The sequence below is a fragment of the Rhinolophus sinicus genome, chromosome 1 (genome assembly GCF_057876585.1).
Source record: "Rhinolophus sinicus isolate RSI-liver-muscle chromosome 1, RSI-T2T, whole genome shotgun sequence".
NCBI lineage: Eukaryota > Metazoa > Chordata > Mammalia > Chiroptera > Rhinolophidae > Rhinolophus > Rhinolophus sinicus.
The window spans coordinates 23613058-23640844 of NC_142501.1; the positions used below are offsets into that span (position 1 = coordinate 23613058).

The 27787-nt window shown below is 36.9% G+C and overlaps 1 protein-coding gene and 1 non-coding gene across 3 annotated transcripts; one reads left to right on the forward strand and one right to left on the reverse strand.

The window, feature by feature from the left end:
• Positions 1-748: 748 nt before the first annotated feature.
• On the reverse strand, positions 749-820 carry TRNAD-GUC (transfer RNA aspartic acid (anticodon GUC)). The gene has a single exon. It is a non-coding gene; the product is annotated as a tRNA-Asp (tRNA).
• A 381-nt stretch (positions 821-1201) lies between these two features.
• LTA4H (leukotriene A4 hydrolase) lies at positions 1202-27787 on the forward strand. 2 transcript variants are annotated; one of them, XM_019732151.3, is made up of 19 exons: positions 1202-1462; positions 6756-6886; positions 8506-8626; positions 10895-10963; positions 12611-12715; positions 13840-13892; positions 16271-16343; positions 16597-16737; positions 17586-17609; positions 18072-18142; positions 18591-18702; positions 19239-19383; positions 20358-20461; positions 20893-20963; positions 22927-22981; positions 23778-23873; positions 25924-26006; positions 26725-26829; positions 27506-27787. In XM_019732151.3, the coding sequence occupies exons 1-19, from the start codon at positions 1304-1306 to the stop codon at positions 27621-27623; spliced, it is 1836 nt and encodes a 611-aa protein (XP_019587710.3). In that variant the 5' UTR covers positions 1202-1303; the 3' UTR covers positions 27624-27787. The 2 variants fall into 2 exon arrangements, with proteins under 2 accessions (XP_019587710.3, XP_019587711.3); XM_019732152.3 differs by lacking the exon at positions 25924-26006 and having other exon boundaries at positions 1203-1462.

Sequence of the window (27787 nt, forward strand, 5' to 3'; positions counted from 1 at the left end):
CACTTTAGGCTCCTTCTTTCTCAAGCTGAGAATCCACTTATCTAAGTATTCCTTCCAATCCTTCCTTCCTCTCTGTCCTGACTACATACAAATGCCAGGCCCCCAGCATCTTCTTCCTGGACTATTTTAATAGTTTCCTAACTCTCCTGCCTTTGACTTTCATACCTCATATCCATTCTCTGAATACTCCCAGGGTGGTAACATAAACCTGACCAGGTCACTCCCCTGCTTAAAATCCTTCAATGTGTCCCCCATTCATGCATTCAGGATTAAAGGGCCAGCGGCTGAAAGTCCTTTGAGATCTGTACTTTTCCAATTTTCCAGTTTCAACTCGGAGGTTGATCCTAAAGGCAAGTCATCCATCAATCCTTCTTCAGCTTTTCCCTTACCTGAGGTAGATGTCCCAGCTCTGCATTTCCCTCGTGGCCAGTGCACACTCGTATCACAGGACTCTCTCATTACAGAATATTGAAATAATCTTCCTAAATTTCCAAGATGGGAATGTTGGCTTATTTCATTTAGACCTCCAAAGTTTGGAAACATGCATAATAAGCTCTAAAAAACAAAAACAAAAATTCTTGCTGAACCGACAGAACTGAGCTTTTTTACTGGGTTGGCCAACATGACAAACTAGCAATAAAACACATTTTAAAATGTAAATCTTACAGGTAAGATTCCTTCACATTAGCTTTTACAACATTTGTCGAATATTTTCATTTTCACGTTTAGCAAGAAAAAGCCTCCGTGCCTCCCCGTCGGGGAATCGAACCCCGGTCTCCCGCGTGACAGGCGGGGATACTCACCACTATACTAACGAGGAACTGCACGAACGCAGGCTCTCTGTATAACCACTTATCCTTTTTCACCCTGCCCAGTCTGCTATATATAATTGTAAAGGAGCTGACATTTTTCTATTGCCATTACTATTTCTACAGAAATTAAATGGAACTAAAATGAAAACGTTCGGTTTCATCTCCCCACTCCACTTATTTCCGTCGCTCTCACTCCCCTCTTCCCACTCCTCCAGCTCAGGAGCAATCTCGGTCCTCCACCCTCCACCCCGCCACACGCACTCCCAAGGTGCAAAGCTCACTCCCTGTCGCGCTGCACTACGGAATCTGTAGTTCCATCCTCGCCATTCCCCACTCCCCTCTCACCTTAAGAAACTTCCTTTCCCGGCGGGCGCCGCGAATCCCTCCTCCTGTTCTTTATCTGCCTCCTTCCACCTCTCACTTTTCAGTCGAGCAGGCTGGCAGCTGAATGTTGGTGTCCTGATCGGCGTACTGCAGGACTCCCGGGAGCCATGCCAGAGATAGTGGATACGTGCTCCTTGGCCTCTCCGGCTTCGGTCTGCCGGACCAAGCATCTGCACCTGCGCTGCAGCGTTGACTTTACTCGCCGGGCGCTGACCGGGACCGCCGCGCTCACGGTCCAGTCTCAGGAGGACAATCTGCGGAGCCTGGTACGGTGGGACGTGCGCCCAGTGCCCGCCTCTTCCCCAGCCACCAGCCTCTCGCCCCTCACCCTGCTGCCGCCCCTTCCCAGCCCCACGTCCCGGTCTGCTCCTGCATCCCTCGGTGCTCCTCTGCAGCCTCAACCTTTATTCTGCACCTCCTCCTTAGCCCCCTCTCCTTTCTCCGCGTCCTCTCCAGCCCCACTCACCCTATTGCGCCCCCTCCCTACCTTACTTACGTGTCTGCATCCTTCCCCCCACCCGCTACGTGTACTTAAGTGTCTCCCTCCTTCCCCCCAAGTTCCCTGGGCACATCCTGGTGCCACATCCACGCTGCGCTCCTCACCCAACTCTCAGATTTCATTTTCCAACGAATCCCCTCCACCCCCACAATTTTAGTTCCCAGAGATAATCCCCCCAGTGGCCTCCCCATTTCCTCGTCCTGGAGCCCTGAACTCCCTCCGTAGGCCCCAGAGTTCGTCCAGTTCCCAGCACACCTTCTTCAGTCCACATTCTCCTCCAAGCCTTGGGCCCATATCCTGCAGATCCCTGATCCCACCCCCTCTTCTCTCCCAGGCACCTTTATTTCAACCGGAAAGTCTTGCAGGATACGACCGATTGCCCTCTTCCCTCAGTCTCCCCGCCAGTTGTTCTCAAACCCTTTAGGATTCCCAGACTCTCCTTTCCGCCCTGCTTCGGTGCTACCAGCCTCCACTAACTCTAGATGCAGCTCTTTTTCTCCAGGGTCATGGTCCTTCCTACCTTTGATTCTTTCTTATCACGCTTCTCTTCGAATAATTTAAGGACGGGTGTGCCATTCAAGCTTTCTAGGGATGTCGCAATACAAATGTATTAGTAGTTGGTTCCAAGGAGTAAGTAATTACTGTGCTTCTTAGAAAAGATGTACTTCTACAAGCTCTGGAGTTTGATTAAATTTTTTTATCTGTATAACAAAACTTGTTTACAGTGTTCTTACTCAAATTGCCGGATAGTGTTTGGATTGTACCTTTCACCTGAAAAATTTCACAGGTATGCATTTTAGAAATAAGAGAGACAAGAAAAGACCAGCTACAGTGTATTTTGCATAAAGTAATGTGGTGATATCTACTAAAGTTTAAATGAGAATTTGTAGTTTTCATGCCTTTCCTTACTTGTGTAATAGGCCTGTATTTTGAGTTCATTAATATGAACAAATATAGCACATTACTCTTTTTTCTTTAACATTTTGCTAGACTAATTCTGATTTGAAAAATAGATTGACTCCTCTATGCATTGCTATGTAGTCACCAAAAGGAAGAAAATAAATGTAAGTATGATAAGCAAGAAGGTAACTATTTCCTTGTAGGTTGTACTTTGATCTTCTTGAATATCATGTTACCTTTTAAGATTTACCTCTGCTCCATGAGTAAGCAAGAGTCAGGTGGCTTAAATTTGAAAAGAATGTCCCTTCAGTGTCCCAATCTAAAAACCTGGAAATTGTTTTTGCAGTCCCAAAATCTAGAGAAAAGATATTTAAATTATGATTTCTGGTTGGCATGTCTGTCTAGTAAATAGAGCCTGGAGTTATAATAATGTTAGGTTTTATATAAGGAAGGCTAGTTGTAGTACAGTGACATCTCTTATAATTGTTTGCTCATTTGTAACAATAATCTGAGACCAAGAGTGATTTTATTTAAAGTTAGCTTGTTTCCACCACTTGAAGGACTCTTGAAGGGAGGGATGGTGTTTCATGTCTCTGTGTAGCTCAGGTTCTTAGTATATAGCACCTGCCATGTAGAGAACATGCAAAAGTTTGATGAATTCAGTTAGAAAGCAGTGCCTAAGCTTAATATGGGTTGCACTGATAATACTACTAAGTGTGTCTTAAGATGAGATGGCATCATACCTCACCACCACCCATTGAGAGCACCCAGTGCCAGTGCTGGGTGTTCTTTCCTTCTCCCATTCTTGTCCATGATCCTGGTGAAGGCTGAAGGAACTCTAATACTAATTCCCAGCTTCTCTAAAAATCCTTTTACAGTGTTTTGTTATTTGCACTGAAGTTTAGTACTCATTTGTGATAACTTTCAAGTATTTGTTTCTTTTATTGAAATTTTCAACTTTTTAGGTGTTCTTTCAGTTGGTGACTCAAAGGAGGTTTTAATAGCTTGGCCAGGATCATAAGTGGCAGAAGTCAGGAGTTGAACACATCTTTCTGACTGCACCCCCAGTCTTCACTAAGTAAATGGCTGAGCTGGGAATCAAATCAAGGTGTTTTTTTGGTTTCAGTTTTGGTTATGACTCATAACCTTATGTTTTTTTTTCATTACAGCACCCTGCAAATAGCAACTAGAAAAATGTATATAGAGACTTAATAATGAGGCATAACACTTTTTTGTTTAAACTCTGCTTTGTTGCAGAAAGAATTTGAGACTGCTTAAAACAACATGTGCAATTAGGATAAGATTAAAAAATAATGAAAGAATTTGTAGCAAGAAAGAATCAGGATAGGAGAAGCAATATACATGGTGGAAAGCCCTAGACACAAAACCAGAAGTGGGCCCCAGGATTTACATGGAGCTTCCCAGCAAACTCCCCTGTGCAAAATGGGCAGCAGTTATATAGTCCATGGCAACTGGCCAGCTGCTTCAGGTGAATTATATCCTTAGTAACTTCCTACCATTAGTAGGACCATTTCTTGCAACTACATACGGGTATCTTAGCCTTACACATAGTTGGTGCTTAATAAGTATTTGTTGAAAAATACGAATTCCAACTTGTCAGCTATCCAGTTTCTTTTGCTTTTCTTGTTACTATTTTTGATCATTGTTTAATAACATTTATCAGTGAAACTTGAAGGGGAATTCTTAATTTGGGAATGATAGCTGAGGCTTAGGACTTGAGATATACAGCTTAAACATTGCATTTTCTATTTTCTCTTGGTCCAGGAGTTCATGTATTGACACCTACTATTTTTCAGGCACTGTACTAAGCCCTGGGATTGCAAACCTAGTAACATTCTCTGTTTTATAAGAACTCTTAGTCTAGTGGAGAAAACAAATTTTAACACAGCAGAATAAGTACTGTAGGAGAGAACTGGGCCAACTACTATAACTAATAGAGAAGATATGAGAAAAATAGTCATAATAATAACCTGACTCTTCCGATTCTGAACAGATTTGAAAAGTTTAGGCCATACAGAAAATAGAATGTGTTCCACTGGGAAATGACCCAATTAATTCATCCGTATGGTTATAAGAGCAGTATAAACATGAGTCGTTATATACACAGATATTCAAATCAAGTTTTTAAAACAAATCAGATATTCAGAAATAGATTCTAGAATATGAAGGGACAAAGGAGTAACTCTCTTAATAAAATAAACCTAATAAAACCATGTATTGTGAATACGCAAGATAAATCAGTTCTACTAAGCTAGAGTAAGGGCAACAGTCGAGATACCCCCAAAAAAGAGCAACCTGAAAGAAATAATTGTCCATTAGGAGGCAAAGAGATGGTACTCATGACAAATCTGGCTGCTCTTAAAAAAAAAATTAAACCAGGATGGAAATTTCTTCTCAACCAAATAGTGTTGATTCTAGAGCGGTGAGAATCAAATTAATGATTACCCTGTGACTTTTCCTGAACTTATTACTCACAGCGAGTATAAAAGAGAGGCAACGGCGTTCTGACTCCCCATGTTTCTCGGCCTTCTAACTCCCCATGTTGTTCCAGGCCAGATTTCAAGGAAAAGATGTTACAGGTAGGGAGATCAGATGGTAGGCAGATCTAAGGCAGGGCCTGACCTACGGTGGTGGTAGAAAGAAAGAAAGTAAAGGATGAGGACAGTGTGAAAGAAAAACTTGTTAATTGGCTGTGTGGGATCAGAAAGTGGGATTAACTGTGGATTACTTGAATGTTTCAAACCTTGAGTACCCTTAACCAAATGGAGAAATCTGGGGAGAGAGCTGATTTAGGGGACATAATGGTGGCTTCATTTTTAGAATTTTTAGAAGCCTGTTGAATATGAGGCAATCTTTCCCATGGAAATGTCAAGTAGGTAATTAGATCCAGCTGAAATCCTGGGAAAGGGATGCAACTATAGAAATAGACTGATAGTCGTCAGCACAGTGGTATTAGGTGACAATATGGATATGAGTGAGAGGTAGAAAGTGAAGACTATGCTAAGAAAATCTAAGGACCAAGGGGCTGGAACATTGGGACATATCCATCTTTAGGAGTTAGAAAGGAGAGGGAAGAAAAAGCATTAGACATGTAGGAGAGCTATACATGGATAAAATCAAGCCAAGGGAAGGACTTCAAACAGATGCTGTGGTCCATAAAGGCTATGAGTGGACAGAGGTCAAATTTATTGAACAGAAAAGACCTGTCAATCAAAAGGACTACGCTTTCACTAACAGAGGAGCGAGAAGCCAGATGAAGAGCGGGAAAGGAGAGATTGATGAGGAAGTGGACATAGCAGCCATCGATTGCCCTTGGAGTTTAAGAAAGGAAAGAGAAAAATGAATAGTTATCAGAGTGAGCAGAAGGATCAAGTGAAGTTTTAAAACTAATATGGGAGGCTTGCTTAGGCAGTCTTATGGCAAAGGTAGGTTGAAGATTCTAGAATGGGAAATTAGTTCAGAGATAATGAAAGTGTATGGTGTCTAGGGCTCAGTCAGAGGGTTTTTGGGATTGAAAATACTCATATTTGCTGCCACTCCCTTCCTGCCAAAGCACTTGTCCTTAATCGGCCATCCCAAGTAGATATGCTCTCCCACTCCTCCATAGGATTCTTTGGTCAGAGTTGCCATACCAAGTTGGGCTTTTTCTAGATACACAACAGCAGTGATTACAGTCTGTTTATTTGGCTAACAAGTACCAATTTGTTTTAATTTTTGAATATAGGAAAGTACCTAGGAGTTGGACTATATGAATTCTAGGAAGAAACATATGGTAAGACATACTGAGGAGTTGTGATGAAAGAAAGTTAAGTTATAGATGAATTTTTTCATAGCACAGAAGTTTTAGGAGACAGAAGCAAAAGCATTTTAATTTAGATTTGACTTTTACTTAAAGCACACAATTTATGTGACTATCCCAGAATTACTTAACAACATATATGCAAATCTTAGAACCCAAAAATTTTCAGGAAGCGTAGTCCCAAGAGATGGCACCTATGCTAATGTTTGACTCCTTTAATTCCTGTAATTTCACTCTGTAGCTTATTCTCCCTAAGCAACTAATTCTCCTCTAACCATTGTAGTTAACCTATATCTAATGTTAGTTTTCTTATCAATTAAAAATATTAATTTAATTCTAGATTTTGGATACAAAGGACCTTACAATAGAAAAAGTGGTCATCAATGGACAAGAAGTCAAATACACTCTTGGGGAAAGACAAAGTTACAAAGGATCTCCAATGGAAATCTCTCTTCCTATTGCTCTGAGCAAGTATGAATGTTATCATCTTTCTCTTTTATAGCTGAATAATGGGGGAAATATATTTTTAATTAATTTAGACATTTTTTCCTTTCCTAATTTTAGTTTGTGTGTATGTAGTCATTGGTACACTACTCCTACAGATATGCTATTCAGATTGAATGAAGTTTATAGAAAAAATTGTTTTAGGTTGGTGCAAAAGTCATTGCGGTTTTTGCAGTTATTTTTAACTTTTTAAACCGCAATGACTTTTGCACCAACCTAACATGTTCTTACAATACTAAAGAAATTCATTGTATAAAATACTCAAGAATAGGACTTTTGATAACTGTTACTTCTCTACTCATCATTTTACTATATAATATCTAGTAAAATGTGATGGTGGGAGCATGCCATCTTGAGGCATTTCAGGATCACCTGGGAAGCTTTTACAAACTGCACTTTTTTCATCTTTACCCCAGAAGCCAGCCATTAATAAAATTCCATTTTATTAATGGAATAATAATAATGACAACATAGAACCATTTCTGTGTAGCAATCTTGAGATGACAGCTTTAGATGCAAACTAATTACCTAATCCTTACAGTAACTGTATGGGGTATGGTCTGCATTTTACACGTGAGGAAAGGGAACCTCAGAGAAATGAAGCAACTTATTCAAGAAAATAATAGCCAGAATTGACATATTGGGAGCATATCCCATTCCTCGATATATTGGGGAAGGCAAAAGGGTAGAAAAACCATTGGCCTAGAACGAGGACTATCTACCCCGATCTTTCAGTGGCCAGTGTTCTCATACATTCTCATCCCACTTATGACAAAGAAATGAAACACCCACATCATTTCTGAGGTAGATATCATTAACCCCTTTCTACAGATGAAGAAACTACGGCAAAAGGAGGTGAAATAATTTGCCCAAGTTCACAGCACCAATAAGTGGTAGAGTCAGGATTCAGGCACAAGCACAGCTGCTGGTCTCCAGAGCTTTTGCTATTTCCTCTTTATCAGTGCTGCTCAAATTATCCCGGCGAAAGACCAGTTTTTGTTATTTCCAATTCATCACAAACTGATACTTTTGTAAAACGCAATGCAAATGAAATACTAGGAAGAAGAGACTAAATACGCATTTTTTTTTATCACTAGGTCCCACAAACATAAAAATTACTCTATAAGTTTCTAAAAGCTTATTCTCAATTTCTTGACTCACCTTATCCAGTAACAGTTTGCAGACCAGCTCTGCTCTCCATTGCTCTGGCACCCATTTACTGTGTTTATCGAAGGCCCAAAATTATTTCTTCCACTTTCCCACTATCATAAAAAATGACATGGTATCACAAAGTAAAACATGCATATGACACACAGTGGGGTATTCAGCTAATACTGACTGGTTCCTGTTAGGGCTTTGTAAGGACTTAGCCTGGTAGAGTGAAAAGGACACCTCGGCTGGCATTCAGGTAGGAACGTGAGAGGCAAACTTACCTACTTAGAATGCTAGCTATTCCTAGAGCTTACTCTCAGTCAGTAACAAGGCCTCGTAAAATATTATTTATATTATTCAGTATATGTATTATGACTTCAAATTTTAGTTAGGTTGAATTATACTCTACTAATACATTTATTTGTTTTATATAGAAATCAAGAAGTCGTCATAGAAATTTCTTTTGAGACATCTCCAAAATCTTCTGCTCTTCAGTGGCTCACACCCGAACAAACTTCTGGGAAGGAACATCCATATCTCTTTAGTCAGTGCCAGGTAAAAACGGATTCGGAATGATTTATTATTCCCAGCTCATGAAGCTGAATGAAGTAAAGGGAACAGCGGTCTTATGGATACATGGGTCTTAGCTAAGATAGCATTTTAATTTGTCTTATATTGTAAAAACAACATATATTTTTATTTATATCTCTCACTATTAACACATTCACATATTACTTTAAAAAAAGAAACTTCCTTTAATTTGAAAACATGTCTACCTAAATTGGACTATAAAAGTCATATTTCTATTTATAGCTCCAGCACCTACCACAGAACTTGACATAGATTGGGCATTCAATAAGTGGTCATAAAATGAAAGGAAAACATAATAAAACAAAATATGTACTCATTACAAAAATTGCTAATAATAAAGAACTGGAAAGTGAAAGATCAGATGTTCTAATTCTCTCCAGACACCATTGCCCAGAGGTAACCACCACTGAGTTCGGTGTATAGCCTTTCTAGATTTTTCTTACACATTTACAAATGCATATATTAGGTAAATATATGAAATGTACCTTTAAAAACAATATGATTTAAACTCTTTCTGTTTAAAAACTAAGACTAAACCACATAATTAGAGATAACCTGTCACAAAGATAAGGATCAAACTCTCTTCTGAAAAAAAAGAAACCTAATTCTGTTAGTAAATAGTTCACAATTAAAGGAACTCATTTCATTAAACATTTACTTTATCTCCAAGCATTATACTAGGTACTTTGCATATTGTAATCCGCTTAATATTTCTGTGTGACAGATATTATTGGGGGTTCAAATTTGAATGTACGTCTGTAAAAAAGGAAGCAATGTTGGCGCATGAATTAGGCATGTTTACTTTCTATTACCAGTTGAAGTATCTTTTTAATCTAAGAAATCTTTAGTTTAATAATCTGGAAGAGATAATATGATCTAGGTAAAAATGTACAAATTGTGTACTCTCTATTAGTAATATCTGATTCTCAGTATTTCTTAAATAATGTCCATAAACTAAAGTTGACAAGAAATGCAAGACTCGTGAGCCACAAGAATGTGAATTTTGAATATATTATTCCATTTCTTATTGGCACCAGTTTTTGAAATAGAGGAAAGAGATTTCAGTTAGATTCAGATATTAATACAATTGATAGGAAGAATGTAGACATGATTTTGTTTGATGAGTTTGCTTACAGTTTTTCTCTGTGCATGTTTGCCTGAGTTTGCTCTTATCCAGTGAAATACATATAAAACCCCCTTGATACTCCTGCGTCACCTAACCAGAGACCAGGTGGTTCTTCCAGTTCTACCTAATCTATCTAGAGGTCATTTAGGATCTCATATCTTTGGAGAATCTACTAGATCTTAAGTAAAAGTTTAAAAAGCCTGGCGTTTGCGGGTTTGAAGGAAGTTTGTGGTTGTGTGAAGTCTATCTGGACTTATAACAACTTCAGATAGAGATGTTAGTATCAGTATTCCTTTAGGCTCAGTGGACTGTCTCAGTGAGGCTAGGGTTCCTTTGTTCACCGGCAGTAGATACAAGCTTGTTTGTAAACAGTCCAAGACATAAAATCATAGGGGTGCTCTGGCCATTCTTCTCAATGGAACCAATGTTTATGACAGATTGACGTGGAAGCAAAGCACTTTACATATTATATGAATGAATTTGTCTACACGGTGTTGAGACGGACTGTTCTTTCTCCTTCCTTTTCTTCCTATTTTTGTACTTTCAAAGTTTGCTGCAAGATCGAAACATCAAGACTCTAGCAACATTTCCCAAACTGTGTTCCTTGGAACACTGGTATCCCATTAGAGGTTAATAACTAACCAGAGAAAAATGGGTTTCCTGTTCAAATAAGTGTGAGAAATCAGGCCAGTTTCTTTACAGTAGGTCTTTTCAGAGCCTCTAGGAGGCTAGTGTTCCTGGACAGGGATGTTGGATGCGATGGTTCCCAAACGTATTCCACCAAACAGCCCTTTGTTCTCAGGGTTCCAAACAGCTTCTCACTGGGCACTACTATTACTCAAAGCGCAGAGCAGGAAACACTGCTTAACACCGCTTCATCCTTCAACTGAAATGGGAGTGTTAACCGCGCATTAAAATGGAAAATCAGATTTTTTAAATCTATAGATCGATTTTTGCTACTTTAAAAGATCCAAAGAAATGTGAGATGTATTTTTATTTTTAAAAAGAATGTGTCTAAAAACAGTGCTGCAATTTTAATGATTTCTTAGTGACTTGATTTCTAAGAATGGGAATAGCTGTTTCTTTTTCTTTCTCCCCCTTCCCAGGCTATCCACTGTAGAGCAATTCTGCCTTGCCAGGACACTCCGTCTGTGAAATTAACCTACAGTGCAGAGGTAAATACCACACATTATTTGCAGCATTAAATGATCCCTATACATAAATGTGGTATAAATGATAAGCAGAGCTAATAATTAAATTTTGATAGATGGAGATATTTCATGTAATTACATTCTGCCTGAAATACGGAATAAAGAAACTGTGGGCCTCGTTTTGAATTTCTGTTTTAAAGGCAGCCTTGAATATAAGTATAAAAAAGGGAAATGAGTACCATTCTGATTTTAAAAGGAATGTAGAATTCTGGACCTAAAAACAAGAATTTGGGAACAATTTGTTTTTCACTTTTAGAAGTTGGCATTTGCAGGGTTAAAAGTTCTATAATGCACTCTATAGCCTTATAAACATCTGTTTAGGTATCCTAATGAGCATATAGTGTAGACTTGTCTGTATACATTTCCAGCTTTTTCTTGTCATAGTTACTACTAGGAAAAGGTGGGCTATAATAAATACTATCCCAGACACCAGACCTCCGTAGACCACGTAAATAGAATTGAGGACCAACCTGTATTTATGGGGCCTTCTTGATTCCCAGATCACCCCACAGCCTGACTATACCTAGTGTGGTACTGTAGAAAACTCCACTTGGAGGCAAAGAATCTCAGTTTCTGGGCTCTTCTCCACTACTCAGGAACTGCATGACCTTGGGCGAGTCTTAGGACCTCACAACCTCAGGCGTCTCACCTGTATAACATATCACTGGGTAAATGAGGGGAGGAAGCAGAACCAAATTGTTTCCTGAACACTATTAGCGCTAGGATCTGGCGTTGCTATAGCGCTTGGTTCTGGAGCTCCTGATTCTGTGCCTGCCACAGTAATAGCTTTGAGTTACTGGGCCATGCAAGAAAAACATGAAAGTGGCACTTACTAGAATGGATGCTTGCTAGAGCACTAATATTCAGAGGATAGTCCTTGATTCTGGCATTTATTAGAAACAAAACTTGCAGAATCATGGAGCAACGGTACACATTTAAGTGACCACACAGATTGTCATAAGGATTTTTCCTTATGGAAAAGATCCAAAGTGATTTCCAGTGAAAATTATTTCACGGTTCTTGGCAATAAGTTTTAGTGTCTCACAATCATGCCCCTTAAAAAGTGCTTCTATTTTTAACTCCCAAGTTTATGTTTTAAATATAAAATTGTTCAAAACTATATTCTCTGTCCTAGAGTGAGTATGACATCCTTTTGAATCTGTTTTGGGGTCTAGAGGGGTATGGGGGTTGGTGGCTACTATTGCCAGGCATGGTGCTAAGCAGATCTTCGTTTATATTATTTATTCTTTGCAGCAACCCTATGAAGTATTACTCTTGTTTGGTAGAGAAACTGAGGCTCAGAGAGGTTATTTGCCCAAGTGCATGCATGCAGTTAATAAGTAGCAGAGCTGGGATTTTAACCTGATTTCTACCAAATGCTCTTAATATGGATGGATGAATGGATAGGTAGATATTTCACATTTGTTTCTAAAGAAGTCAGTTTTACATATTGTTAATTCTATTTACAAAACTGACACATATGATCTTATTGGGTTCACAGTCTATGATACAGATAGTCACGAAGGGGAGAAAAGGGTTTTTTTACATAAGTAGTTCAAGATACATAGAACCTTTTGGTTATAACTGGAAATGACTCATCTTCTCCATTAGGTGTCTGTCCCTAAAGAACTGGTGGCACTTATGAGTGCCATTCGTGATGGAGAAGCACCTGACCCCGAAGATCCGAGCAGGAAAATATACAGATTCAGCCAAAAAGTAAGATCTTAGGGTCTAGATTTTCATTTTCATTGGCAGTGAACTACAAATAATTTTATCCATCCAGAAAGCAAAATTGCTTTTGAAATATTTCAGAATTTAGAAAGCAGCTTCTGTATTGCTCTCGTTGTTTCTTTTTCTTTTGTGCTTTTAAAATATTTTCTCCTACCTACAGTGTTGTATTGAAGAAAGAGGTCACTGGATAGACATCGTAGGGAGTGCGCCAGATCCCATTTTTCCTCATCCCAGTTAGTAGCAGGTTTCCTGTCCCTCTAAGTTACACTGTCGCCTGCCCTGGGACCAGAATGTGGTGTGGTTGTTTAGTGTTTACAAATGGAAGAGCTGTCTTAGGCCAAAACAGCACTCTGTTACAGCCCTTTAAGTTAAAATTTCTATGTAGCTGGTGTTAGGTTGGTACAAAAGTAATTGCAGTTTAAAAGGTTAAAAATAATTGCAAAAAACTGCAATTACTTTTGTACCAACCTAATAATTTGACTTGTATCTTTGACCTTTAATGAATGTGTGTGTGTGTGTGTGTGTGTGTGTGTGTGTGTGTGTGTGTGTGTTTATGTATGCTTTCTAAATCAACTTCCCTAATATATAACATGTAATTGAGCCATGGTGGACAATTTTGCTTCCACCCTAGCTTGAGATTCCAAGCTCCCAAACCTTCAGCATCCTCTTATTGCTGGTTTATTTTATGTTTTTCAAATATACCAGGACTGGTTTAAGAAAGGAATTAAAAAAACGTTTTTTTAAGTCAAGAGGAAAAAACAAAAAACCTAAGAGAAAAGCACAGTTGCCTTATTATAAGCTAATTTTTGAGAAATGCTGAAAATGTACCTTGTAATATTATGTGCAATCATGTTTTTCATATTTCAGAAGCTTTCCTTCCTAATGAAATAAAAGGGAAATAGATGTTTTGAAATGTTTTACATCACAATTTTGAACTATGTTAGCCCTTAAAAATGAGAACTATTTGCGAAGTACAAAAGGAAAGTAATTCATACACTATCTGGAGATTTTAGAGGGAATTCACTTACTTTTAAATACACACTGAATTACTCTGTAACATTTTCAAACACTAATTTGAGCATGTGATGTGTTTTGTTTGCCCCCTTTAGGTCCCAATCCCTTGCTACTTGATTGCTTTAGTTGTTGGAGCTTTAGAAAGCAGGTGAGCTTTTTGGACAAATTTTGAGGTTGATGAAAAGATCAATCTTCAGGCGTCTTGAACCTCTGTCTGGATTAATTGGTAGATCATTTGTGTATTTCTCAAGATATCAAGTTGACAGCTCTAGAAAAATTCAAACCTAATTATGAAATGTAAGTAACAAATTAATTTTAAATTTAAAAAAATCTTTCCCAGTCACTGACTGCTAGATTTTTCCAAGTATTATAGAATGACCACGTTCTTACCTTTAGTTAGTGACCTGGATTCTAATGTAAGCTTGAACAAGTCACTTCTCATCACCTCCATTCCATCCTTGAAATGATATCTCCCTTTCTTGCCTCTCCTAGGGTGGTTATGTGAAGTAAATGAGATAAAATATATTAAAGCTCTTGGAAGCCTGTAAATATTAGAGAAATATAAGATTTTATTAAAATTTTACCAATAGAGTGCCCTTCCTTCTTAAGTTCTTTGTTTGTTCTTATTTCTAAACAACTGAACATTAAGGTTCCTATAGTAATCATATTCTTTAAATTGACAGAAATATGGATGTGAGAGAGAAGTCAGGCAAACAGATTCCGATTCCAGCCCCAACAATTACTAACCACATCCTCGGGCAACTCACCTTTTTTAAGTTTCTTTTTTCACCTGAAAACTAGAAATAATATTTACTTCAAAGGGTTTTTGTGAGGATTAACAGACCTAACATATGTAAAGTTCCTGGCCTATGGAGGGACTCACTAAATGATAATTGTCACCACAGCTGACAACTAAAAGGTTTTATCATGTACCAGCTCTGAGGCATTATCCCATTGAATCCTTGTAATTCTATGAAGTAGATATGATTACTTTTTCCTATTTTACCAGTGAAGAAACTGATGCTCAGTGAGTTTTAGTAACTGGCTCATAGTAAGAGTCACATGGCTAGGAAATGTCAGCGCCAGGACCCAAACAAACCGAGGTCATCTGAACACATGAAGCACAGCTCTGCGCTAGCTAGTGTGGCAGCCTCTAACCACGTAAGGCTTTAGATGTGCTGTTAAGTGTAAAATACACACTGGATTTCTAAAGACTTAGTATGAACAAACAAATGTAAAATATTTCACTAGTAATTTTTAATGTTGATTACATGGTTGAAATGATAATATTTGGACATATTGGGTTAAACAAAATATATTATTAAAATTAATTTCATCTGTTTCATTTTGCTTTTTCAATGTGGCCAAGAGACAATTTGAAATTACATATGCAGCTCACGTTTGTGGTTCTCATTAAATTTATGTTGGATAAGACTAGTTGCCGCCACTACTCAGTGTGGTCTACAGACCAGTAATTTTGTCATCACCTGGGTGTTGCTTAGAAATGTAATTTCTTAGACCCTATCCCAGGCCAGCTAAAACAAAACTTGTGTTTTAACAAACTCCTGAGGTTATTTTCACGCACATTAAAGGTTGAGAAGCACTGCCTTAGAGTCCATGGCCTCTCTGGGGCAGGATACCAAGGCAAGACGTGGGATTTTGTGTTGCATAAAATTTTTTTAATGAAATTTGAATGAAAAAATATTTTTGAGTTCAGGCTCTAAGTGATATGTAGGTCTATTTGTTTCCTCCCTTTTTAATTGTGGTTTAAAAAAGACATCAACTTTAACATCTTAACCATTTTTAAGCATACAGTTCAGTAGCATTACGTATATTGACATTGTTGTGAAATAAATCTTCAGAACTTTTTCATTTGTGAAACCAAAACTCTATACCCTTTAAACAACAACTCCCCATTTCTACCTCCTCCTGCCCCTTGATAACCACCATTCTAGTTTCTGTTTATATGAATTTGACTACTTTAGCTATCTCGTAAGTAGAATCATAGAGTATTTGTCCTTTTATAACAGGCTTATTTCACTTAGCATAATGTCCTCAAGGTTCATCCATGTTGTAACACGTGACAGGGCCTTCTTCCTTTTCTTTTTGCTCTTTTATATAAGAGTGTTCAGCCTTTAAGTGTATAACAAAGTTTACATCGACCCTGTTCTGGAATAATCTCTTACTGAACCGCGACTAGGTTTCTACAGTTATGAGATTGAGGGAGGAAACTAGATGCCCAAAGGTCTTAACCAGAAGCCAGTAAGTTAACCTTTGGAGGCACTTTATGTCTCAGTTTTTATTTAGCCCAGGCTGGGCCTCTGTACGGAGCTGCGTATCTATTGCTGCATATGCAACAGTGTGTTTGTGTCTCAGAGAGGCCTTTTAACCTTCCTCCTGCCCCGTAAGCACATGGTAAATCACACTCCTATTGTAAGGATTTTGTACAGTACTTTAAATCTTTCCTAGAACCAGGTGAATAATTTGCCTTGAATTTCTTTCTTATTAGACTTTTTAATTTTGCAGGCAAATTGGCCCAAGAACATTGGTCTGGTCTGAGAAAGAGCAGGTGGAAAAGTCAGCTTACGAATTTTCTGAGGTTGGTCATATACTCATCCATTTTAATAACTGTGGTAGACAGTTGTTTTACGATTTTGATTATGAAATGCGATGGTGTTAAGTGATGTGGTAAAAGAATCAAATATATGTTGTTTTATGTGAATTTGCATTTGCTACATTTTTTGTATCCTTTTAACATAAGCATCACTAACCTTCATAGAAAACAATATATACTTTAAAGAAGTTTGTTATAATGATGAAGACATACAAATATATATGCATTCGTTTTCCAGACTGAATCTATGCTGAAAATTGCAGAAGATCTGGGAGGCCCATATGTATGGGGGCAGTATGACCTTCTGGTCCTGCCACCATCCTTCCCTTATGGTGGCATGGAAAACCCTTGCCTCACCTTTGTAACTCCTACTCTGCTGGTAAGTGCTAATATGTCTTCATTTGAAATTGAGTTCTCCTCAAACGTAAACCCAGATATGAAGAACCTTAGACTCCTAATAATATTTTTTAAAATCTTGTATTGCTAGAACCCTTGTTTCTAATTTTATTGCTTATTGTGATTATTATCATCCTCTCCTTTTACAAAGAAAACAATTTGGCCATTTGGGAGAAAAGAATGTTATGTACAAGGTGTTTGGGGATATTAGGGGTGGAGGGGCTGTGTAACACCCATCCATTGATGAATTATGTATCCAGACAAAGAAACTACACCATTTACACTTGGCATATAGGTACCGGTAAAAAACAAAACAAACAAAAAACCCACCTCAGTTTACCACGTAGAGCAGAGGATTAAGCAACAGTTTATAGGTATATTTTATATGCTTTTATAAGCTACTTCAAATCCTTCCTAGAACCAAGAGAATAATGGATTAGCAACTAAATAAGTAAGATAAAATACATCATAGGAGACACTATAAACTGTGGGTAATCGATAGAAAGAAGGTAAATAAGGGTAAATAAGATCAGATATAAAAAATGGAAGAAGGAGAAATGTTTCCGGGAAGTTAGAGACAAGTATATGGGCCCGCCTGGTATTGGAAAAAATTCTCTAGGATGAGGAAGAGAAAGAATTATGCTGTTTTTCAGTCCTGCATTTTTTTGTTTTATTTTCTTAATACATGTCTCTTTTGAACTCTTTGGAGTGCCATGTAGAAATACAGTGAACCATTAATGCCAGAATACTCTATCTTGTTATAGGTGGTCTTTTGAGAGACAGTCTGTAGTTTGAGAACTGAAATACTAAGGTATTTTTTTTCTTTTTTAGGCAGGTGACAAATCACTCTCCAATGTAAGTTAAAAATTTATTATCCTGGTCTTACCTTCAAGAAGTATTAAGTCAACTGATGTAAAAAAAATCCATTGTATTATGCTGAAGATACGGTTTTAAAAGATAACCAGAGGATTTTTATTGCAAGACATTAATGATTACATTAACAATTAGATTCATCAGATTTAAGAACATTTTATGGTTTGATCTCTTCCTATCTTCACGAAATATGTTTTAATGGCGTGATGTATTCATTTAATATTTTCTACATGATTTTTTGTTTCCAATTTTTTAAATATGCAAAATTTTTTTGTCTTTGACTAACTTATGATTATTTTGATGGATGAGTAACTCCCTGAATATCTCAGTTAATACTAAAAAAAGTACAATGTGAAATTGAAAGAATTAGAATGCTTATATAATGAGTTATTTTAGAGTAAGGTAATCAACTTGACTACTAATCACTTCCACTTTTTCCTTTAGGTTATTGCACATGAAATATCTCATAGTTGGACAGGAAATCTAGTGACCAACAAAACTTGGGATCATTTTTGGTATGATTTTTTTTTAATTGGTTCTTGTTATTGATTAATTTCATTCGCTGCTTCCTACCGCTCTGAATTGTTTCGTGTGTATATTTTTTCTTTGATATCATCTCTTTGATACAAAGGGATTTTTTTTTTTTAATGCTGTAACACTTGCCACAGTGTTAGGTAGAGTATGCTTGTTATTTACTCCCTGATAGAGTCACAATTTAGGACATGGATGTGTAAAATCAGAAGCATGGCTTAATTTTCCCTGCTGCCATCTGCTGGGCCAGACTTCCCATTATTCTGAATTAAATGTAGGGAAGCCATCTATGCAGTCTGCTTAGACTGTACTGGTTACACTTTACAATTGGGTCTTTTCTTTAAGAAAAGCCAAAACCAAAATATCTTGTTGATTAAAATGCCTTTCCCTCTTAACTATGTCACTGTTTTTTGTTGTTGTTGTTTTTTTCAGGTTAAATGAGGGACATACTGTATACTTGGAACGTCACATTTGTGGACGATTATTTGGTGAAAAGTTCAGGCATTTTCATGCTCTGGGAGGATGGGGAGAACTACAGAATTCGGTAAATGAGTCATACCTTTAAAATCAGTCATCCAAAGTTGTATAGGTGTTCAAAAATTTAGGTTTGAAAAGCATCTTTCCTAAGTAGCAACAAAAAAAATCATTTTTACAGGTGTGGAAAATCAAGCAGATGCTGGTACAATATTCTATTGAACCCTAACCCTAAATGTGTTCGCGACCAGTCGGATCCATTAGATCTTTGCAATTAAAATAGTCAATTACTGTGTTTGAATTTTATTTGGTATATTTATGTCATTTTGAAGTGCTCTCTCCTGAAAGCTGAATTTGCTGAGCAGGTATTGAAATATTTTTCTAGTCTTTTATAAGACTAAAGCCTATTATTGGGCAAGAAATATCATAAGATATTACATTAATAGAGTTCCAGAAATTTATGTTAACATATCCTACAATTTTCAGTCTCTAAGTTTGTGTAAGTTCTAGACTTCCCTACAGTCATGCCACTGAATGAAGTAATACTTCCTTCTTAGCTTATTCGCAAATGAAATCAGAACATTCATCTGATTTTGTGTCTTGCAGATAAAGACTTTTGGAGATACCCATCCTTTCACCAAACTTGTGGTTGATCTGACGAATGTGGACCCTGACGTAGCATATTCTTCAGTTCCTTATGAGAAAGGCTTTGCTTTACTCTTTTACCTTGAACAGCTTCTTGGAGGACCAGGCAAGTTGTTGCATTTTCTGATTTTTTTTTTTTAGGGTAATATGAAGAATAAGGAAGAATTTTAAACTGTTGTTTCCATTGTGTTCTTCCAATTCATTCAAAATTATAGCTACTGAAGAAATCTGTATCATTTTCTAATGTTAACGCTCTATTTAAAACCTTGAATAATTGATGAGTTCGAAATTGTGCTGTTTGACTTAAAAAAACACCACTCATCAGCATTTTAAAAATTAGGAAAATAATATCTACTCATTGAAAAAATTTTGTGTGGTGTAGAAGTTTATAAAAGTAACAAGTGAGAGTCCCTCAACCCCCTTCCACTCCTTAGGGTAATCACTGTTAGCACTTTGGTGTGTTTGGGTCCAGATCTTTTTCTAAGTATAAGTGAACAAAGAGACAAATAAATATATATATTTTAATTACAGAAAATGGATCACACTACATATTTATTCTACATTTTTTTTAATTCAATATTTCACATATATCCCTCCATATCAGAACATACAAATCTATCTTATACTTTTTCTTGCCATCAGTGTATTTCACTATATAATTGTGCTGAGTTATGTCACCTTCCCCATTGCTGGGCATTTAAGTGTTCTCCTTTGTTAGACTTCAAAGGCACATCCTCATCTAGATCCATTCTGCCTGGCCGATCTTATTTTTCTTCCTCCTAGTTGTACTAGGGTCATTGGTTTCAGAACTTGTGCTTTATTCCACTTCTGTATTATCCCTTACCTGTAATTAGGATTTAGGATTTATCTTCTCCCTTTCACCAAATTACATATATTCAAGTCCAACTTAAATCCTACCTCCTTTGTAAAACATTCTTCACTCCTAAAGCCCTTATTGGTTTCCTTCTTCTCTGAATGTCCTTTGTGGTTAACAGTACAATACCAAGCACCGAAAAAAAAAAAAAGTTAAGTAACTACCATTCCATTAATATACTTTTTTTTTTTTTTTTTAACTCTTAGAGGTTTTCCTAGGATTTTTAAAGGCTTATGTTGAGAAATTTTCCTACAAGAGCATAACCACTGATGACTGGAAGGATTTCCTGTATTCTTACTTTAAAGATAAGGTTGGCTTTTAAAAGCTTTCTTCTTTTTCATGCCCAGTATATCTTTATTTAATAGCTGTTTGTTAGGCTGATTTGAATTACTTAATAGTAACATTGGTCTAGAATTTAAGACTCCATCTTTCATTGTATTTTTTCCTATTCAAAATGTGATCTCAACAACATGAAGCAATGCGTAGAATTTCCCTATTTCAGAGAGATCTGTAATAGTGTTTTAGAAATTTATTTTTTGTATGTAGTTAATTTTCCTATTTTAATTATTTAACAGAACACGATTAATATAAATTTATTTTCAAAAAGATAACTTTGAAATTATCTTGACATGTTAGTATAGACAAAATTATAGATTTGAGGACCTAAAAGTCCATTTTAGATTTTTTTTTCCAATAGAAAAGATTGTTCTGTAGCACACTGGGTGTTCTTACTGTTCACAGGTTGATATTCTCAATCAAGTTGATTGGAATACCTGGCTCTACTCTCCTGGACTGCCTCCAGTTAAACCCAAGTCAGTACTTACTCCGTTAATGGTTTCTTTCTCATTCTCCTAAATCCGAGAGCTCCTCAAAATATCTAAAAGGGTTTTATGCCTTCCTTAAGCTGTTAGTAGTTAGTGAGAAGAGTAGAGTTCTTACGTAGGTGTTTTTGAACCTTAACCCTGAGGTCAAAAGGAAAATATGATATTATAGATATAAATTAGTTCAATTTGTTGCAAGTAATAATTGAATGCCTCCTTTCTACACAAGGATGGTGAGAGATAAAGAGTAAGATATTGCCCTTTCTTTGAAAACCTTTGCAATAACTAAAATAACGTAAGTATTATGTTAATCATTGTAACAGTGTCATAAGTTATCATCCCCATTTCCAGAGGAGGCAAATGAGGCTTAGCTAGGTAAAGTGTCTTCTCCAAGGTTATACAGCAAGTAAGAAATTAGATTTGAGATTCAAACCCTCCAATATAGTGCCTTTTAAACTAAACACCTTCCCCAATCGGGGCCTGGAACCTTGGTCTTCCACGAGTCATGTGAGGATGCAAACGGCACGTTCCAGCCAGGAATGCTGTTCCTTCCATATACAGTTACCCTTTACCCAGTTAATTCCAATCTCAGCTCTCGACATGCTCCCTCGGGGATGTATTCCTTGACCTCTGTAACCAGGTCAAGTCTCCCCTTTAGGGTTTCTCCGTGCTCTGTATTGCCTCTTCATAGCTGTTGCCACAGTAGTAATTTTACATTTATTTGTGTGATTATTAACATCTTTCTCCTTTACTACATCGAAGCACCATGAAAGCAGGGCTCATATCTGGTTTTGCTCATTCCATTGTTTGGGACCTTGTCATAAATAAGAGTTGCTTCCTCTCCCTGGACTAACCCCAACCTAGTTCCTTTCCTTACAATAGCAGGAAGTTTCAAGACACCAAGAAACAGATCAGCCACTGTACTACCATTCCTTTTGAAATCAGTGCTAAGTAATGTTCTAGATGAATGTGATTTACTGCCTGAGCAATCCAGGACCTCTGATCCCACTTGGTCTTAAGGCCAAACAAAGGGTTTGCCTACAGTCCACAGCCTGATGACTTCATGAAGATAAACTGGCAGTTGACTCAAAGAAGGTCACTGCTTTGACCCCTTTATTATCTCCCCTAGAGCTCACACTCTCTTGAAGTAGGTTCAATAGCAACTTCTAATCAAAACTTACTTCATTTAGGCCCTAAGGACAGATACCCCTCTGTTCTCTAAAATAATAGAAACGTTTCACCGAAAACAAGCATGATGTACAGACAAAGACGACAATGCTTTGCAAGAATTTTGCACATATACATGGTCTTTTCCATTGTTGTAAAACATGAGTTATTTATTTTCTAAGGTGAGAACAAACAAAACTTACTGTAACTTGCTTGGCTTAATGGTCAAAGTTTATTTCCACTTTTGTCTGAACAAAGAGGAACGAAATCATCACATGACTTCCGTCACCCAAGGGTCTTGCGTGACACCAGTATTTCCCCTGCGTCTAGAACAGTGCCGTCACATAAGTGCTCACCGATTTGTTGGATGGTTAGATAATTGGAACAGCAGAACGTAAGATCTCTGAGAGCAAGGACTCCATGTTGTTTATCTGTTGTCCCAAGTGCCTAGATCTGCTCCTGTCACACTACATGTGCTCAGCTGAGTCCCAGCTACTTCAGCATATACTAGTGAAGCTTATACAGTCTTTGCGGGGATGTTTTAACATTCTCTCCAAAGAATAATCAGATGTTTCATTAATTTGGTATCTACTTGGGTTTCCAAGTTAGGTGACACCTATAACATTTAAGTCAGGTAGAAGATTTCCTATTTCCATCATTCTGGAGTTCTTTATCTTTATTTTAAAAGAACTTTGAAATTTAAGTATGTTCTGTAACTTCAAATTTTCATTTATGCAAAAGAATATGCATTTTTATAAAATTTAATCTTTCTTTTTTGTCTTTGCAGTTATGATATGACTCTGACAAATGCTTGTATTGCCTTAAGTCAAAGATGGATTACTGTGAGTAGTATGGTTTTTGACTCCTTTTTTGATTGTATCTATATGTCTCTACCTATGAAGGGGGTGGGGCCCAGGGTTGTGGGTATTTTACTCATGAATTCATGTATTTGGAAAGGCTAATTGTAAGTCAAGTTTGTCCAAAGTGATACTATACCAGATCCCAATGTGTAAAGTTTAAACAAGTAGATTTTGATGGCATTGGTTCTGATTTTTCTTGCTGCTCTTCAACTCTTTAAAAAAGTATGCAAAATGATTTGCATTTTCCCTTTTTTCTTTTCCTCATAAATCTTTTATAAGCTACTACTTCAAATATAGCCATTACACATACCAGATAAACCTAAAATGATCTTGGGTGGCCACTAATGCCAACTGTTAGGGAAGAATTGAGGCACTTTTGTTCTGTCAGTATTATTGTTCACGTCTAAGGAAATAATGGAAAATTTAGGAATGATTCTTGTTTGGGGAAGAAAAAGAATTTTCCCTGTATCCTCTGAATTCTTAGCTGAGATCCCTGTAATAAAAGACAGACTAACGTGGATGGTATAAAGGATGTCAAAAGTTTCCTCCACTCTTACTATTAATAGTCTGATTTTTCTTAATGTAGATATTAGGAGTCATAGTTATAGTGACACAAGCTCAGAAATATTAAAGTAGCTGAGGCTTAAACTTATGTTTTACAATTTTATGCATTCTTGTATTTCTGTCTTTTTCTTAATTTTTACTTCTATGTCAGATAAACCAATAAATATTATTAAATTGTACATGAATGGAAATAACCAGGTAACATTTATCTTAGGCCAAAGAAGATGATTTAAATTCCTTCAACTCAGCAGACCTGAAAGATCTCTCTTCTCATCAGTTGAATGAATTTTTAGCACAGATGCTTCAGAGAGTAAGTACTAGCTCAGAACATTAGAAATTAGAATGGGCAGAAAGGCACAGTGTTTATATCGGACCCGACTTGGAAAAAAATATTAATATGGAAACTAGTGGAAAAAACATTTATAAAATTCATTCATTTACTTAACATTTGTTGAATGCCTACTGTGTTTAGTATTGTGCTGAATATAAAAATAGATAAGAAAGAAATACACCATGTCCTCAAAAAGTTTACAAAGCTAGTAAGAAAGATCACACATGCAAAATTTAGCAATAAAAGGAGGTCTGTTTTAGATATCACTTGAGAAAAACTTAATTAGTGAAGAAGGACTCCCAACTTGTGTGATTGAGGAAGGATTCTGGAGGAGTGAAGCTTCACTTGAGCAGAGCAGTGTCAGCAGGGAGGGGGTAGTTCAAGTTGGAGGGAGCCGCAAGTGCCGGAGCGTGCCCCGTGTTGCAGGAGTAAGTCGTAGCTCTGGAAACGAAGTGAATGAAGATAACACTAGAAAGTCTGGTAGGGTCAGATGTGGTAAGTCTTGAATGCTAAGAATTTTAGATTTTATTCTAGCCCATAGGAACAGATGTAATATTTTGAACAAGAGAGTCATTTGAGGAAATGGTGGTTATGAAAACCACTGTGCGGGTGGTGTGAAGGCTGGATTGATATGAGGCACGCTGGTAGAGGAGTTAGTTGGGAGACTCAAAGGAGTACAGGATATGAGGGATGGGGCTGGTGGGAAAGGAAAGAACAGGACAGATGAGAGGGAGACTACGTGGAATGAAAGCATAGGGTTTGTGAATGACTGGATTTGGGGGTTAACAGGAAAGAGTCCAAGCCGATTTTAAGGTTTCAAACCCAAATAATTAAAAGAATATGTGAAACTGAAAGGAGATGCTGCATTTTGAGAAGGAGATAATGGCTGAGTATTACTGCATGACAGGGAGCTCTTAGGTCTAAGGACCTTGAGACGGATGGAGAAGACTTTGCACAGGATTTCCTGTGGAATCAATGCAGTGGGATTTTAAGGCAACGGGGGCCTTAGAAGATCACTATTTAGTGTATCAAGTCATCACAGTTTCATAAATGTCGGTAGCACTGCCCTGTGGCTTAGGATCAGGAAGAAAGAAAACGTGATGGGATGACTCAGGAACAGGAATGGTAAATACTGAGGGAAGGAGGGGAGCCTAGGAGGTGACCTTAACCAGCTGACCTACCAGGGTGGACGTGCAGTTTAGTTGAAACTAAATAGTTTGGGAAAGGTCTAGCCATCACTGAGAGATAAGATGGTTAGTGAGTGTAGAGTGAGAGTTTCGTAAGATGAGGTCGTGGCTGGAAAGGAGAGTTACCATCTACCTCAGCCTGCACTCCATAGGCACCTCAGACTCTACTTGTCCAAACTGAGCTCTTCTTTCTTTTCTTCACCCAAACTTGTTCTTCCTGTTAGCATGGGTTAAGATGGGTGCAGGAGGTTTATGAAATTGGATATAAAAGTTTGTGTTTATATGGTAAATACATATTTTTTTTCCCCTAGGAAAGGGTCTATATTATTCATCAGATTCTGAAAGGGGTCTGTAATATAAAAGTTTAAAAACTGTTATTTTGTAGGGATATTGATAATTTCAAAGGGATTTTAGAGAAAATACACAAAGACAAACCTGGGGTGGGTAATTAGTGAGAAAAAAATCAAGGAACTGTGATTTAATCTGGAGAATGGAATAAATTTAAAATAGATAAGGTATAAGGAAAAACTTGAAAAACTCTGGAAAGTGTCTGAAAGTTAATATTTATACATACCAAAAAGTCTGAGGAGAGTAATTCTCATTTAATTCTCTATGTACCCGGCAAATTAAATTATCCTTTTGCTCCCAGTAGCACATCCTTACCCAGAATAAATTTGCACAAATTTTTTTTGGTGTGCATTCGTTTCTTTTATTTTTATCTAACTTACTTTTCTATTACAAAATATTTAGGATTTTAATCTGGCTAAGAATTTCTCTCCAGCTCCTTTCTTCCAAGGAATCCTGTTGAAATGATAAATTATACGTTTTTATTTTGCTCTTAGGCACCTCTTCCATTGGGGCACATAAAGCGAATGCAAGAGGTGTACAACTTCAATGCCATTAACAATTCTGAAATACGATTCAGGTACATCATTTTAACTTGTCTCTGTGGAAGAAAGTGGAAAACTAGTTTAAAAGGTGGAGAAAGGGAAAGCAGAGTATGAGGCATACATGAGTCTTGAAAAATCCTTGTCCAATGTATTGCTTCTATATAATTATAGTGTTCTTTAAGGAATAGTTTCAATATCGATAAGATGATAATATTAATCTCTTTGTTAGAATTAGTTCTAAGCTTCTCTTGCCTTTAAAAAATACTAGAATTAAGGATTCAATGGTAAATAGGCATTCTTTCACAACTAGCCAAATTGACTCTGAAATGGGAATATTAATAGTTAGAAATCTTTGATTCTGTTATGTGATTAATCTTTCTTTTTTTTTTTTTCAATTATTATAAAACATTTATTGATTAATCTTTCTTAATTCAGATTTGTAGTGTAAGGCTTAAACCAAAGTTTAATTCCTTCAGAAATTGCGTATATAAGGTACATGAGCACCTACATAATCCAGACCTTTTAAAACCTATGATCTTTTTAAAAAGAACAAACTCCTTCCTCTTCCTTCTCCAATTGTTAAAATGTATATATGTCTATATGAGATTCTCAAAATAAAGACATAATATAGTGCACAGTGTAACTATAATGGGCTTATTCATCATTACAAAAGTAATTTTCAGGTGTACCTGTCGTATCCTGCCTCTTCCTCCTCGTTTCCTATCCCATATCCCCTAAAAATCCTCCTTTCAGATGGTTACGGCTCTGCATTCAATCGAAATGGGAGGAAGCAATTCCTTTGGCTTTAAAAATGGTGACTGAACAAGGAAGAATGAAGTTTACACGACCCTTATTCAAGTAAGAACCAAATCAAACTATGCTTTGAATTCATATAAAGAATGGGGAAGAAAAATCTGAAATGAATGTTCTTATTGTTGTTAAAACACTTTGCACAATACAATCTAAAAAATAATACATATTTTTACATTTGTTAAAGATTATAGGTATAATTTTGGAATAAGAATTAACACTTCTAAATATTTAAAATTTGGGATAATTTCATTAGCATTACATATGGATTACCTAATATGGGCCAAATAGGGTTAGACACTGGTGAAAAGGAAATAAATCGAAAACAATCTTATACACACAGAAAGATCTTTAAAAGCAAGTAGAAGATAATTGGTGGGTAGGCATGGACAAGAAAAAAGAGTCTTAAGTTAAGTGCAAGAAGAATTGAGCAGATAAAGCCAAACTTTTTGATCTAAATGTTGCAATGAGGTGGAAAGGTAGGTTGCTTGACATATAACAAAGGAATGCTTGTGAAAAGGAGAAAAAGTTGTATCTTGAATATTTCAGTGAAATTATTTTGACTATGGATTTGATAGGAATTCCAAAAAATATATAACCATGACATAAATAGTCATGTTAATCAGTTTACTTTTCATTTACTTCACAAGTGTAATAAAATTTGCCAAAATAAATCACTATCCATCTTTCTTCTTTCTTTCTTTTTTTTTTTCTTGTTTTGCAGGGACCTTGCTGCCTTTGATGAGTCCCGTGATCAAGCCATCCGTACCTACCAGGAGCACAGAGCAAGTATGCACCCTGTGACCGCCATGCTGGTGGGGAAAGATTTAAAAGTGGATTAAGGACCTGCCTATTGCTGATTTCAGACATTTCTCTTTTTGAAATTGAATTCATAAAGAAATATAAAACTCAGCTCATATTGTAACTAAAAATGTCTTTTTTACTTTTGGCTCTTTATTGTTTTGTCAGTGATTTTCATAAATAAAGCTGAGCTACCTTCCCCCCA